The following is a 16426-nucleotide window of genomic DNA, read 5'->3' as shown; positions in this document are numbered from 1 at the left end:
TGAAGCGGCTCGGACCGCCGGGATTAACGACGTCCCGGAGAACCAGAGGAGGAGACGACGCCCACGGAAGCTTCTGGAGACGCGGCTTTTCAAACATCTCGCGGTTTTATCACTCGCTCGCCCCCCCCTCGCGCGCTGGAAAGCGCGCGAGGGGGGGGGCGAGCGAGTGATAAAACCGCGAGATGCTTGAAGAACAGCGTTCTTTCGAGCGCCGACGGCCTTATGAGCGCTCCTCTCCGGCCTCATGCAGGCTGGAGTGGTTATGGAGCAACGTCTGCTCTGTGATTGGCTGTTGCCCGGCTCCTGTCCATCGCAGCGACTGAGTCACCTGTCCACGAAGCTTTTAACTTCGCTCTCTGGAGATTCAGCCACTCCATTTACCTTCCCGCTCCCTACCTCCCCCTCGCCTCCCCCCATCCACTTCTAAACACACGAGCACTTAAACCACCGAACACCACAGACGTGTCTTGCTGTTGCCGGTACGAACGACTCGTACAGCGCTGGCGTCTGTGTTGTAATCATCACGCACACAAAAAAAAAAAAAAAAAAACGGGTGAAAATGCGTTATAATAGTCATTTTATCGCATGGTAAAAATAGAAAAATAATAAAGTGTACATTTTGACCCGCCGATTTCCAGTTTTAAAAAAGTGAAAACAAGTGAATAAATACTTAATTTACATTAGCCTCTCCTGTGGAAACCACTCAGCGTAAAGGACCCCCCCCCCCACCTCAACCAGCACCCCCCCCCCCCCCACCACCACCTCCTAAACCTCACCACACCCACCCTCCACACCACCCACCACTAGCAGCCACTCTTCATCTATAGTCGTGCATGTGTTAGCTGCTTGTGTGTGTTTGTGTGTTGTAGTATGCGTCGGGATCGCGAGCGGGATCTTGTTATAGATATCCCGCCTTGCCACCGAGCAGGGAGGCTGCCGCCTCGCTCCCCTCGCCCGCCGGTTAATTGCGAGTGTATTTTTAGTTGGGCCGGCGGCGGGGTAATTAAAACAAATAAGGGCAGATAGCAGAGACGGATCCTCCGTGGCGCCCGGGCATTAGTGAGGTGGGAAGTTTAGCGCGGTCACACACACACACACAAACAGACACACGAGGATACACGCGCACACACAAGCATCAACACAACCGCTTCCGGACACACGCCTTGACACTCTGAGATGTTTTCAATTAGGAGGCTGTAGTAGGGTGGAGGAGGCGGCGGTGTTGATGGAGCCGAGGAGACGCGCTCGGCTTCAGTGCTACTCGCCGTTTCCTCACTGCGTCTTTGATCGGAGCGCATAAATAAACGCGAACATGATGCAAGCACGCGGGGAACGTGAGCAATGTTGTCGAGAACAGAGAGGAGATGCACGGAGAGATAAAAAAATCACATTATTTTATTATAGATATGTATCCCTATTTAAAATACAATAATGTACAGCATGACCGTATAATAAAATGACTACATATTTCTTCTTCTGAGCTTTTTCAGTTTTTTTTTTGCTAACAATAGACTCTTTGAAACTTCCGGACCATTCCTTTATAAAAACCTAACTTCTACTGATCCCGTGTCACAGTGCAGGGCGACCGTCTCTTCACCCGGAACCGGTCTCACCCTCAGGGTCCCGCTGACGCCACTGATACAGAATGTTGCTGTGTTTCCTGTCTGCGGACACACGCCCTCCTCCCTCTTTGCCATGACAACGGCATCAGAGAGAGAGAGAGAGAGAGTGAGAGAGAGAGAGAGCAAGGGAGCAGGAGAGAGAGAGAGGGACAGACAGAGGGCGACCGAGAGAGAGGGACACAGTGGTCCAGCTCTAGTCTGGTCTGGTCCGTCTCTCTCCCGCTGATCTCTCCAGGCCCCCCACTAGGGACCCCCAATATAGGGTCCCGGGTCGGGGGGGGTGCGGTGCGGGGGTCCCAGGTCGGGGAGGTGGGTGTCAGGAGCCCTGTTCTGGGGGCCCGTCCCGGTACAGCACCTGGACGATGAGGGCCAGCAGAAGCACCATCAGCCCCAGCAGGACCTTCTGCACCCACAGGCAGGAGTCCAGCTTCTGCTCCAGGCGCGCGTTGGACGCCATCACCCGCATCAGCTGGAGAGGGGGGGGGGGGGGGGCAAGGTTAGGGGGTCTGTAGTGTCCGGACAAAGACCTTCTTCTACTGCATTTACACAGCGCTTTTCTAACCAGCGCTTTACAATGCTGCATAACATTCACTCATTCATTCACTCATTCATTCACCCATTCATGCAAACATTCACACACCGACGGCGGTGTCAGCCACGCAGGGCGACAGCCGGCTCGTCATGAGCAGTCAGGGTGAGGCGTCTCGCTCAGGGACACCTCGACACTCAGCTAGGAGGAGCCGGGGGATCGAACTAGCAACCTACCGGTTGCATGTCAACATGCTCTATTTGTAGCCGTTCATTTCCAACCGGGACAGGAATGACGTCACCCAGAGCGCGGCACAGAAAGTACATCTCCCGCTTACAGCGCAGGATTGAACGGCTTTAAACGTAATCATATATAAATACGTATCATCATAATGTTGACATTTTAAAACGCGTGTTGAGGATTCACATCCACCCTTCACTGCGCCAGAGCTGCCCAGGCCCCGCCCACGTCCCCCGCCCTCCAATCAGAACTCACCGTGGTGCTCAGGTCCTGCTGCCCATTGGCTCCCGTCTCCAGGGGGCCGTCCCCCAGGGGGCTCAGCGGCGGCTTAGCGCTCTCCATGACGTGACAGCGTAATCTAGGAGAGAGGAGGGGGTCTCGTGAGAGGAGGGGGGGTGAAGGCCGATTAGCAGACACCGCCCGGCATTAAGGGGTCACCCCCCCCCCCCCCCCCCCCTGGCCCCGGGAGGAGGTCCAGGACAACGACGAAGCTTCATGGTCAGAGTCATCAGCACATTGGTGGAAAGAACACAGGGAGGGGGGGCAGTGGTCAGTTTGGGGGGGCTGACCCCCCAGCTGAAAGACCTCGGGGCTGAGGTCTCCTGGTCGACCTGCAGACATCCTGGAGCGAGACGGCTAAGAGGGCCTCCTTCATGGTACACACCAGCATGCCGGTGCTTTGGATAGAAGGGTCAGCACCCAATCGGGGGTAAGGGTTCAGTACCCGGTAAGGAGCTGGGTTCAGTACCCGGTAAGGAGCTGGGTTCAGTACCCGGTAAGGAGCTGGGTTCAGTACCCGGTAAGGAGCTGGGTTCAGTACCCGGTAGGGAGCTGGGTTCAGTAACCGGTCAGGAGCTGGGTTCAGTATCTGGTAAGAAGCTGGGTTCGGTACCCGGTAAGGAGCTGGGTTCAGTAACTGGTAAAGAGCTGGGTTCAGTACCCGGTAAGGAGCTGGGTTCAGTACCCGGTAGGGAGCTGGGTTCAGTACCCGGTAAGGAGCTGTGTTCAGTACCCGGTAAGGAGCTGGGTTCAGTACCCGGTAAGGAGCTGGGTTCAGTACCCGGTAAGGAGCTGGGTTCTTTAAGGAGCTGGGTTCAGTACCCGGTAAGAAGCTGGGTTCAGTACCCGGTAAGGAGCTGGGTTCAGCACCTGGTAAAGAGCTGGGTTCAGTACCCGGTAAGGAGCTGGGTTCTTTAAGGAGCTGGGTTCAGTACCCGGTAAAGAGCTGGGTTCTTTAAGGAGCTGGGTTCAGTACCCGGTAGGGAGCTGGGTTCTTTTCCCTTTAAGGAGTGCTGAGGGGGTTCTGTAACCGGTGAGGAGTACCCGGTTCTGTACCTGTGCTCCACGATGTTCGCTCTGGGGACCTCCTTCCAGAACTGGGCGAGGTCTTGGGTTCCGTTGTTTTCCATCTCTGCCGCCATGACCAGGAAGCGATCCTGAAGAGAGGCCGAGTAGCCTGCAGCAAACACACAACACAACCGGTCAACACACACACACCACAACAGGTCAACACACACACACACACAACACTCAGCAGGTAAACACACACACACAACACTCAGCAGGTGAACAGTGTAGCCTGCAGCAAACATACAACACAACAGGTCAACACAAACACAAAGCACAGTAGGTAAACTTTTTGGCCTGTACACAACTGACTAATCTAGATACACACCAGGTAAACAGATTAGCCTGCAGCAAAAACACAACACACACACACACACACACACACACACACACACCAGCTAAACAGTGTAGCCTGCTGCAAACACACAACGCACACACAACACGCAGGAAAACAGAATCCCTTGGACACCAACAGCCTCATCTGGGGAACTAATACTGCTAGCCTCATTTATTGTGTAACCCCTAGGCGTGTACATGTATGCCCTTATGGCATGACATTGTAATCACTGTGTGATTTTTTAATTTTATTGTATTTTATTTTATGTATGCATCTATTGCTGGACACTATATGTACTTTATTTTATTACTGGAATTGTTATATTCCATGGGCTGCTGTAACAAGTGAATTTCTCATGTATGGGGTGAGATAAAGTTCTTATCTTATCTACATTCCTGGAGTTTATTCGATTAATAAAAGGTGCTTTGTGGACCTTGATCTTAAACATTGACTTTGAAAGCAGCTCTGGACTGTAAGCCCTCGACTGAACAGGAACAAAGGCTCCTGCTGTTGGTTAAACGCTTGGGGGCGAGGGACAGAGAGGTCGTGAGGCCCAGAGACAGCAGGCCGGGCTCTGTCTCGGCCCGCAGCATCCGGAGGCACTCACTAAAGGTCACTCTCCAAAAGAGTGAAGTGAACGGAAAAAAAGTAGAGTTGAAGGAAAACGTTCCCACTCAGGTCCTCAAAGCTCAGCAGTTAAAGTAACGCCGGTAACCCCCCCCCCCCCCCTCATTGTGTTCCCCTCGTGACCCCCCCCCCGGCCAACATCCCGCTGAAAGTACTCCTTTCATTTCACATATTCCTATTTTATCCCTTCTGAAATATTTATATTAAAAAACGACCTGCACGGCCACTTTGGGCAAGGTAACAAACCACTCAGGTAGTGTGTGTGTGTGTGTGTGTGTGTGTGTGTGTGTGTGTGTGTGTGTGTGTGTGTGTGTGTGTGTGTGTGTGTGTGTGTGTGTGTGTGTGCGCGTGTGTTTGTGTAGGTATTTGTTTGTGTGTGTGTAGGTGTTTGTTTGTGTGCGTGCGTGTGCATGCAGGTGTGCGTGTGCGTGCGAGGTACCTCCATGTAGAGACACCAGGATCTCCACCGAGGCGCCCGCCTCACAGCTGCTGCTGCTGGGCTTCACACGGTACTTCTCCGGGGCGGTGGTCCGCACCTGTGGAGGTCAGGACCGGCTATCAGAGACCAGTCAAATACAGACACACACACGCACGCACACACCTGCACCCACACAGACTTGCACTTGCACACACATACACATAAAAATGTACTTGCACACAAGTGAACATGCACAGACACACACACACACACACACACACACACACAGATATGTCCATGCGTGCACGTGCAGTATCACCAGCGCACACACAAACACAAATAAACAAGCAAAAACGCACATACCTACACACACAGAAGGACACTATAACGCATGCACATGCACACACACAGAAAGACACGCACACCATACACGCACAAACACACACGGGCACTGTCCGCACGCACACCATACACACACACATACACAGAGACACTTTCACGCACACACCACACACACACACACACCTTGAAGGCCACTTGGTTCTTGGTCACGTTGAAGAGGATAATGAGGCATTTCTTCTCCGTGTCCTTGGAGCCGAAGCTGAGCTCTTCTGCCGGGCTGCAGGAGAGACAGAAGATAAGAGCAGGAACCAACGGCGACTCTGACGCTGTTGGGTTCCTGTCTGGCAACGCCGATCTGGACGCCCGATATCAGTAAACACGCCAACGTCCGGGCGCTCCACGCGTCTGTTCTCAGACCGACCGCGGGCCGACTGAAGCCAGCTGAGGAACAGCGCCGCTGCTCTCTGAAGAGGCTGTGTGGAGGCTGACGGCCTGCTGGTGTTCAGATGAAGAGCGCCGGCCTGTGCTCTGCCATCTCCACCCTGCACAGGGCCGGCGCCTAACCGCTACACATCAGCTAATCACCTGCCGCCCACAACGTCCCCGCGGTCAGGGCTACCGGCTCGCTGACCGGCACACACCCCTCCGTCCCAGAGTGTGTGTGTATACAGCGCGAGGACACACACACGCGCGCACGCACGCCCACATCATTCAATCAACGACGTGAGCCTGTTGATGTTGCTCTCCAAAACCACTTCAAAGCAGTGATCTAAGCTAACAAAAGGGAGACGAAAACCTTAAACCCAACCAGGGTGCCGACCAATTACCCCGTATTGCACCCCAACGCACATTGGAAGTTAAAGACCACACAACACCCAGGGGACTCCTCGATTAACTGGGCTGTTTACTCGATCTTCCCCCCCCCCCCCCCCCCCCCCCCCCCCAGCCTGTCGTCTAATGAATGCAGCCTCAGTGACGCTCGCCCCAAAGTGGGCCATCTTCACAGCATGGGGCCGTGCCGCGAAGCCTCCGCAGCGTTTGGATTCGATTCCTGGACCCGTGCGACATCGCTTCCCCCCCCACTTCCTTTTCATGTGTGCAGGAAAACCAGCACCCCCCCCCCCCCCCCCCCCCCCCCCCCCCCCCCCCCCCCCCCCCCCCCCCCCCCCCCCAAGGACTAAACCCAAAACCTACAGGGTCTCGGATTGGGCGAGCCAAACTCTGAAACGCTCCTGCCTTTAAGGTGGTGAATAATCTCTTTATCGCTCTGGTACATAGCCTCCAGTCCGTAAAGACCTTCTGATCAAAGAGTACAATACGCGGTGGGAGGGGGGGGGGGGGGGGGGGGGAGGCCTGGGGGTGTTATTCATGAGCGCTGGGATGACAAACGGCACGGGGAAGCGAAGTAGGCCAAGCCGAGCGCACACCTAAAATGTGACGAACCGGTTGAATCGCTGCGGATGCAGATCAACAACCACAACATCGACACCCGCCGCAGCAGCGGCAGAGTGGAGGCAGCGCGTCAGATGAGAGATTAGCATTGATGAGGAGAGATCAGCAGATCTCCCTTTCATGCCTCTTCCCCTCCCCTCGCGGCGTCGCTCCCTCCGAGCGTGCGGGGGGGATGGCGGGGGGTGGGGGGCGGGCCGCGCCTCATCGGGTCCACGATTGGTTAGGACGTGTGTCACTCACGGGGGGCCGGCGGTACGGACCGCAGCGGAGAGAGAGGGCGGAAGGGCCGTGGCCCCAGGGGGCCGTTGTCACGGTGATCTGGGCGCTTTGAGGACAGCACAGCACATGCTCTGCGGTGAGGAGATGAACGGGTCTTTCATCAACGCGTCGATGATTCTGGCCCTCGGTGAGGGTTCAGAGACTCACCACAGCGGGGAGGGGGGGGGGGGGGGCTGAGGCTGCCGTTCTGCTCAACATAAATAAACAAAGGAAACTGGTTCACTGGGGGAAGGGGTCAGAGCTGGCTCTGGGTCAACAGACTTGTTGTCATCACGAGCTGTGATCCAGCCGGTCCTTCTGCGTCACGGCAGAACTCCTGGGGGGAGACGGGACAGCGCCTGGGCCGGGACCGACCACTGCCAGGGGCGGAGTTACACCCTGCGTCCTGTTTTGATATGGCGGCAGTCTACCAAAAACCCAAGTGTATTTGTACAGTGAGCACGTACACTTTCTAACAGTTCACTTCTGCTGACCTTCTGTTTCCTACAGGTCACCCGCCTTCAGCGACACGATTGGCTGAAACAAACACGAAGCGAAAGAACGTGAAACACCAGCTCAGAGCTGGCCTGCCGCTAGACAAGGGCGTGGCTCAGGAGGTAGAGCGGGTTGGCTGGTCACCAGAAGGTTGCTAGTTCGATACCCGGCTCCTCCTAGCCGAGTGTCGAGGTGTCCCTGAGCGAGACGCCTCGCCCTGACTGCTCCTGACGAGCTGGCTGTCGCCCTGCGTGGTCGACTCCGCCGTCGGTGTGTGAATGTGTGCGTGAATGGATGAATGTTAGGCAGTATTAAAGTAAAGCGCTTTGTGCGGCCACGGGTTAGAATAGCGCTGCATAAATGCAGTCCATTTACCATCTACTACAGAGATGGGTGTAAAGTGGGGTCTTTGGGAGCGGGTTTGGGGGGGGGGGGGGCATACCTCACGTGCAGCAGGGGGCCCTTGAAGGTGGTCAGGGGTTTGGGGACCCCCCTGGTGCGTCCCGCCGCGTCCCCCTTATCTCCGTCCTCCGATCGCAGGCTGTCCTCCAGGAAGTTCACCTGCGCCCACAGAGGAGAGGACAAGGTCATGAGCAGAGGGTCGGGCGCCACCCACTGATAACGCCGACCATGTGACCCCGATCTGGCCAATCAGCTCCGTACAGAGGGGTCAGCTGACGGCCAGTCAGGGATCGTGGTTAGTGTTCAGTTCTCCGAAATGGAGACGGGTTGGTTGAGGGATTGCGGGTTTTGTAAAATATTAGCGAGAACCACATTGTGAGGACTAAAGGTTCATCTGTTTTGGGGTTTTGAGGAAGTCGTTAATGCCTCGCGTCCGGTGGCGGGAGCCGCCAGGAATAAACCCCGGGCACATGACGCCTGACGGAGGATGTCGTAAGAGGCGAACGCGTCTCATGTTCATCCAGTCAGCGCTTTCATTCACACCACAGACTGCGGCTGCAACCCCGTCCAACCCTCACACACATGCAGCACGCACGCACACAAACACAGTCACACACACACACACACATACATACACACAGACACAAAGCAGTGTCATAATCACAAGACCACACCAGGAGACCGGATCGACCCAGTGTGACCCTCCTATTGGTCCAGTCGGACACGTCCAGAGACAAAGGTCATTTTTAAACGTTTGCCCTTGCATCAGCGCTGAGTGTGTTGTTGTGTATGTGTGAAGGGGGGGGGGGGGACGCACGAGAGTGTGTGTGTGGGAGGTTAATGTGCTCCTCAGTGACAGAAACAGGTGTGTGAGTCAGAACTGAGAGATGCTGTGGCGTTGTGGTGGTTCTCCTGCATTGAACAACAAGCACCAAGCTGATCTGCGGTCAGGGGGGGGGGGGGGGGGGGGAGTGTGAGGTCAGGGGGGGAGCTGTAATAAAGACATGAGAACCTAATTGTTGCTTCTCTCTTTATTCAGCGCAGAGCAGAAACGAAACCGAGGGCATCAGTCAAATCTTTATGCAAATGATGCAAATTATGCAAATTACATTCCGGTAAATAAGAGACACTGAAATGAAATGTAAAACCACACTAGTGTAATACTTGAAATGTAATACCAATGCTACATTTATAATTACGATTCACTCAAATTAAGATTTCTATTCATCAAATTAACCAAATCCAGCAGATTAAGAATCAAAATACAGTTCATGGAATATAAACGATTATAACACTTATTATATGAACATGGATTACATTAGGATTACAGAAAATAGTTCAATTCAATAATAAAAGAGCATCATTTTGATTTAGAAATAAAATGCTAACACTGTCCTTAATAGTTTACACACAAGTTATCTCATAAGAAGAATATTTTACGATTATGGATTAATTTAAAATTCTCTGTTCCCCAAAGCGGAAATATTTGGAGACTTACAATATATGTTATTGACTAGGATGATAGTGGTATTAAGGCACAATATCGACTTTGATATCATAAAAAACGAACGATTACATTAGTGATTACTGTAAGTGACATAAAAACAAGAGCATAATTTAAAACAAAAGAAATCATCCAGCAGTGATGCAAGTGTAACTACCTCTCTGCTGTTGAGTAACAGCATCTTCAGTCAAAGGTTAGCAAGCATCGAAGTGATCAGTGCAGAGCTCAGGTCAGTCGGGATAAGGGTTAGAGTTCAACTGAGACGTATTCTCTACTGTCCTCAGGTCAGTCGGGATAAGGGTTAGAGTTCAACTGAGACGTATTCTCTACTGTCCCCAGGTCAGCCGAGAGAAGGGTTAGAGTTCAACTGAGACGTATTCTCTACTGTCCCCAGGTCAGTCGACAGAAGGGTTAGAGATCAACTGAGATGTATTCTCTACTGTCCCCAGGTCAGTCGACAGAAGGGTTAGAGTTAAACTGAGACGTATTCTCTACTGTCCCCAGGTCAGTCGACAGAAGGGTTAGAATTCAACTGAGACGTATTCTCTACTGTCCTCAGGTCAGTCGACAGAAGGGTTAGAGTTCAACTGAGATGTATTCTCTACTGTCCCCAGGTCAGTCGAGAGAAGGGTTAGAGTTAAACTGAGATGTATTCTCTACTGTCCCCAGGTCAGTCGACAGAAGGGTTAGAGATCAACTGAGACGTATTCTCTACTGTCCTCAGGTCAGTCGACAGAAGGGTTAGAGTTAATCTGAGATGTATTCTCTACTGTCCCCAGGTCAGTCGAGAGAAGGGTTAGTGTTCAACTGAGACGCATTCTCTACTGTCCTCAGGTCAGTCGAGAGAGGTTAGGCATTTGATAAGCTCTAGACAATACAAACGTTTGAAACTTTTCTCCTTACAAAAATACATTTGTGTCACATTCGAGAATTCAAAGTGGAGCGGTTTGGGAGTGTGAATCATTCTCGGGGTTCAAGTCGTTCAAAAAGGTTGAAATGTAGAAAAAACAGCTGCGGCTTAAGGAAGACAGGGGTCCCCAGGGGAGAGGGGACAGGGGACAGGGGTCCCCAGGGGACAGGGGACAGGGGTTCAGGGGGTGTACGCAGCACCAGAAACACGACACGCGAGTACCCCGCCGTACGCACGGGCCGCCCCTCGACCCGTCCGGCCTCTGAGCTCCTCGTGTGACCTCACACGTGGCCTGCCCACCACCAGCCCTTGGTGTGAAAACAGAGAGAGATCATTGGTCAACACAGTGAGCCGAGGCGGGGCGACGCCCACATGTCACAGTCACGCTGGTGCCTTTGTCTTTCTGGTGGTGGTGGTGGTGGTGGGTGTGGTGGTGGGTGTGGGGGTGGGTCGGCAGGGGGTTCGAACCCACATCACGTGAAGACAGGCTGGCCTTAGAACCAGAATGAGTAGCTGCTGGAGCTAGCGCCAATAAAACCAGAATCAGTAGCTGCTTAAGCTAGCGCCAATAAAACCAGAATCAGTAGCTGCTTTAGCTAGCGCACCTTGGAACCAGAATCAGTAGCTGCTTTAGCTAGCGCACCTTGGAACCAGAATCAGTAGCTGCTTTAGCTAGCGCACCTTGGAACCAGAATCAGTAGCTGCTTTAGCTAGCGCACCTTGGAACCAGAATCAGTAGCTGCTTTAGCTAGCGCACCTTGGAACCAGAATCAGTAGCTGCTTTAGCTAGCGCACCTTGGAACCAGAATCAGTAGCTGCTTTAGCTAGCGCACCTTGGAATCAGAATCAGTAGCTGCTTTAGCTAGCGCACCTTGCAACCAGAATCAGTAGCTGCTTAAGCTAGCGCCAATAAAACCAGAATCAGTAGCTGCTTAAGCTAGCGCCAATAGAACCAGAATCAGTAGCTGCTTTAGCGAGCGCACCTTGGAGCAAGCAGCCCCTCCTCCCAGCCTGATCCGTCAGGTCAGATACTGGGGGAATGAAGGAAAACCTGTCTCTGCTGATTTCTAATCGTTTGGAACGTGCTCACACTCACTGTGACAATACATTCAACATCGCCCAACGCAACCACTTCCCGGGCTGAAATTACTCTCCAGTGCGAGTCCCAGTTTAACGGCCCCCTAACCGTTGGGTAAAAAGGCTGACAGACAAATTCTACAACTAGTTGAAAGAAGAAGAGTGAATCCCTTCCTGTGAAGGGCTGATAAGCAGCAGCAGCTTCCTGTGTGATCTGGGCTCCACCACCCAATCACCCCTTCTCCTTCCTCTTTGTTTGTGTAAAGCAGACTCTGTTGACGCGCGAGACTAATTGGCTGATCTGGTCGTCAACGGCGCTGTTGCTGTTTGACTGCCGGGGTAGCTCCTCAGAGACCCCCACAGACGTCCCCCCGAGGCTTGGGGGAGGACGACAGATGAAGAGCCCCAGGGTTCACCGCCCTAAAGGTTCCAAGCCCCTGTCCTCAGGTTCAGGTTCAGGCTACCACTGATATCTGGGTGCTGAGATGGAAACGACCAGTAGATAAGAGATCCATTCAAACCTAATCAAGCCCTGTGATAGGGCGGCGTGGCCGAGGGCCATGAAACATGAACGGGGAACGCGTTGCAGAGAGAGGGGGGGGGGGTCTCACTGAGGGCACTTGGATATGCAGCAGATCCATCTGAGATGACCTCTTTAACGGCCGTTCTCTATTCAGACGCACGCCTGGCCAGAAAGAGCAGCTCACTATGATGATGAGAGGGCCGGCCCGGTCGCCCGGGGGGAGAGCGTGGCTGACGGCCTGTCTGCAGCGGGGGCAGAGTCAGGAGGGATCTGTGGAGGCCAGGCTCCCGGGGGGGGGGGGGCTCTACACACCTTGGCAGGACCAGAACCGGTCGAGACCGGACTCTGGTGAGCCGGACGGTGCGGGGATCCGCCCAAGGTCAGCCGAGGGAACATTTGTCCAAAAACAACAAGGAACCAACGCAGACACACTACACAACGCAACGCAACACAACACAACACAACACAACACAACACAACACAACACAACACAACACAACACAACACAACACAACACAACACACAGCCCGGGCTGGAGGAGAGAAGCTCTGCTGAAGTGCGGGGAGAGCTCGGAGCCGGGGGAGAGAAGAGGTTGGCATGGCAGCACCGGCAGTGTGTGTGTGTGTGTGTGTGTGTGTGTGTGTTGGTGTGTTGGTGTGCGCGCGCTGGACGGGATGAGGGGACCTGGGGGAGCCCTGGGCTGGGGGCGGCGTGGTGGTGGAGATGTGTGCGTTATTGTTGCAGGGATTACACTGCAGCAGGGAGAGACAGTGGGAGTCACCTTGACGGAGACAAAGAGTCCCGGATTAACGACACGCCGAATCAGGGCATTAATGCCACTTAATGCACGCCTAAACCTCGGTGGAGAAACCCGATTACATGCTGTAATCAGGCTCGGCAAAAAGAAAAAGCTGGAAATGAAGCGAAATGTCTCGATGAAGACGAGTCCCCCCCCCCCCCCCCCTCCACTACCCCTCGTTTTAACTTTATCCAACGCCCGCGCTGGTTGGTGGCTTATGCTTATCAGAGCCGATGCTAAGTCGTCACTCTATCTCCTCTCCCATTGATGAGCTGCTCTGAGTGGCTCTGGCTGTTGTGGTTACGAATAAATTAGGCTGCATTCAAAAGTTCAACCACTAAAAAAAAAGAGATTTTTCAAATCAAAACCTTTGAGGTTTATCATCTGTTCTTTGAACACGATGTTGCTGTTCGCCCCCCTCTGTCCCCACGGAGGCGTTGAAACGAGCGTCTCGACACGTAAGAGACCCTTCATCGGATTCACCGAAACAGAGCCCACACACTCCCCACTTCCCCCACAATGCACTGCACCACGCACCTGAGTCATGGCATGCATCATAACCATATATGCAGCCCATATATGAGGCTTACCTTCACTAGCCACTGCACCCTCAAATAAACCATGACAACAAACTGAAAAAACAAACTGCGACGGCAAATATGGAGCTACAAGCATTCCCGTGTGCTACCGGTGTGTTTGTTGATTCTGCCTCAGAGCATCGCGCCTGAAACCAGGGTAAACACCTGCGATGTAGCACTGTGGTCTCCATACTAATGTTGTAATGTAAGAAGTACATTAGTGGAAGTACATTAAAGTGCTTCTACTGGGGAACGCTCATCGTTTCCAACAGATTGACATGCTCTTGTTACTGTTTACATTCATGGCAGCCACATGGACGTCATTAGAACAAATGATTTAGCAACGGATTGTTTTGGGGAAGCCAGGGAGACGGTACAATGGTCTCATCACCCAGACCGGGGAAGACCTTTAAATGGAGGAGGAAAAATGAACAGACTTTACAAACGTAAGTATTTTCCCCTGTACCTTTTTGCTCTTTTTGGAGTCCTCTGAGTTGAAGCTGGCCTCCAGAGTCTCCTTCACCTCTGATTGGCCCTCCTTGCTCTCCACGTCATCCTCGCTCACGATTGGTCCATTCTCCATGACGGGCGTGAGGAAGTCCTCGTCAGGGAGGGGGGGGTAGCTGTACTTGAAGGGGTCCTGGAATGTAGATCAGAGCCATGAAGATACGGACACCCTGACCTCATCAATATATATAAAGAACATAATATGTACACAAACCCTGACCCCATCAATATATAGACAACATAATATGTACACAAACCCTGACCCCATCAATATATAGACAACATAATATGTACACAAACCCTGACCCCATCAATATATATAGACCACATAATATGTACACAAACCCTGACCCCATCAATATATAGACAACATAATATGTACACAAAGCCTGATCCCGTCAATATATATAGACAACATAATATGTACACAAACCCTGACCCCATCAATATATATAGACAACATAATATGTACTAACACTCTGACCCCATCAATATATATAGACAACATAATATGTACAAACTCCCTGACCCTTCAGATATCTATAGAGAAAACACTTTTATCTAAGGCGACTTACGAGTACGCAAGGCGAAAGCTGGCTCTTCGGGAGCAGTTAGTGTGAGGTGTCTTGCTCAGGGACACCTCAACAGCTGGGGATCGGACTAGCAACCTTCCGGTTATCTACAGTGAGTTCTCTACAGTGAGTTCTCTACAGTGAGTGCTCAGTGCGTTCTCTACAGTGAGTTCTCCACAGTGGTCAGTGCGTTCTCTACAGTGGTCAGTGCGTTCTCTACAGTGAGTTCTCTACAGTGAGTGCTCAGTGCGTTCTCTACAGTGGGTTCTCCACAGTGGTCAGTGCGTTCTCTACAGTGGGTTCTCTACAGTGAGTTCTCTACAGTGGTCAGTGCGTTCTCTACAGTGGGTTCTCCACAGTGGTCAGTGCGTTCTCTACAGTGGTCAGTGCGTTCTCTACAGTGCGTTCTCTACAGTGGTCAGTGCATTCTCTACAGTGGGTTCTCTACAGTGGGTTCTCTACAGTGGGTTCTCTACAGTGGGTTCTCTACAGTGGGTTCTCTACAGTGGTCAGTGCGTTCTCTACAGTGGGTTCTCTACAGTGGGTTCTCTACAGTGGGTTCTCTACAGTGGTCAGTGCGTTCTCTACAGTGGGTTCTCTACAGTGGTCAGTGCGTTCTCTACAGTGGGTTCTCTACAGTGGGTTCTCTACAGTGGTCAGTGCGTTCTCTACAGTGGGTTCTCTACAGTGGGTTCTCTACAGTGCGTTCTCTACAGTGGGTTCTCTACAGTGGGTGCTCGGTGGGTTCTCTCCGGCGGGCTGTGTCCTACCGTTCCCCCCATGTGTAGCGGCAGGTACTCGGGGTCGATGAAGGTCTGCACCTCAGACCTGGAGGAGAACTTCAGCTTGCTGACGGCCTCGGGGCCTAGCCAGGTCTTCACGATCTTCCAGGCCGCTGCAACATCCACACGTTTATATTATTCACATTATTAGTATCGTTGAGTTCATAAGAAAGACCAGGAGAGGCTTTATTTGAGGGATATTAAAAAGCTTGTTGGGAGTCTCACCGTTCATGATCCAGGGCATATCCACGATAATCATTTTGGCTGAGGAGATAAGATCACAATCAGAACCAGTCCTACTGCGGAACAAAGATAAACCGATCTGTTAAGTTCACGGCCTCACGCGGCCGTTACTTACAGAGGAACTTTGGGTAGTAGATCTTGAAGCAATTGATGATGTACTTCACAAAGTCCATGTCCTGAGAGAGTGAACACGTGGAGAAGGAAACAAATTATTGAATGAAATCCAATAAAGACCTCTGCACTCAACAAAAACAGAAGTGACATTTGCGCATATTAAACATGCTCCTATAGAAAGAAATGTTGAGGCTGCCAGGATGGTTCGCAGCGCAACATCTGCCCCCTCTGACACAAAGAGATGGGTGGCTGCATTCTGGCAGCTAGCGTTTTTAATGAAACAGAAGTGTCTTTTAAATCTATTTATACCGGGCGGTACGGCGTAACACTGGGCTGTTCGATGGTGTGATTACGTCATCTTGACAACTGGCCGCTGATTTGCGTACTTTTGAAGCGGATGAGATCAAAGTTTCTCAATGACACAGTAAGGTAAGTGTGATACAATCAGCCATTCAGCTCGGGAATCCCGACAAGGGTTAAAGAAAGCACAAGGTTACAAACAAGGCTCTGTCCATCCTCTGCCATCACCATTAGGGCTGAACGATTTGGGGAAATAATCGATCGAATTGTGATTATTTCAACCAATATTACGATTGCGATTTACTAGGCGATTTTTCCTTTTAAAGTTCCTTATTTTCTATATTATTCACCAAACAAGCAATAAATCATTCTGTTGTATGACCAACACAACATTGGAAGCATTCAACACATAAACTGCTCGTTCCTTTCGGCCAGGCCTATGTCTTGA

General features: G+C 52.1%; 1 protein-coding gene across 1 annotated transcript in view; it reads right to left on the bottom strand.

Moving 5' to 3' along the window:
• Positions 1–1270: 1270 nt before the first annotated feature.
• mospd2 (motile sperm domain containing 2) overlaps positions 1271–16426 on the bottom strand; it is an 18980-nt gene continuing 3824 nt past the window's right edge. Inside the window, exons 6-15 of the mRNA XM_056579813.1 lie at positions 15680–15740; positions 15547–15585; positions 15310–15434; positions 13927–14100; positions 8110–8228; positions 5646–5739; positions 5142–5238; positions 3727–3847; positions 2647–2749; positions 1271–2091 (exon numbers count right to left, since the gene is read on the bottom strand). Of these exons, the coding sequence (XP_056435788.1) occupies positions 1939–2091; positions 2647–2749; positions 3727–3847; positions 5142–5238; positions 5646–5739; positions 8110–8228; positions 13927–14100; positions 15310–15434; positions 15547–15585; positions 15680–15740 (1086 nt within the window). The 3' untranslated portion in view covers positions 1271–1938. The remainder of the gene's footprint in view (positions 2092–2646; positions 2750–3726; positions 3848–5141; positions 5239–5645; positions 5740–8109; positions 8229–13926; positions 14101–15309; positions 15435–15546; positions 15586–15679; positions 15741–16426) is intronic.

The sequence above is a fragment of the Gadus chalcogrammus genome, chromosome 20 (assembly GCF_026213295.1).
Source record: "Gadus chalcogrammus isolate NIFS_2021 chromosome 20, NIFS_Gcha_1.0, whole genome shotgun sequence".
In the NCBI taxonomy this organism is placed as follows: Eukaryota; Metazoa; Chordata; class Actinopteri; order Gadiformes; family Gadidae; genus Gadus; species Gadus chalcogrammus.
Note: the sequence above shows the minus strand (reverse complement) of the source record. Positions and strands in the feature narration are given on the sequence as shown.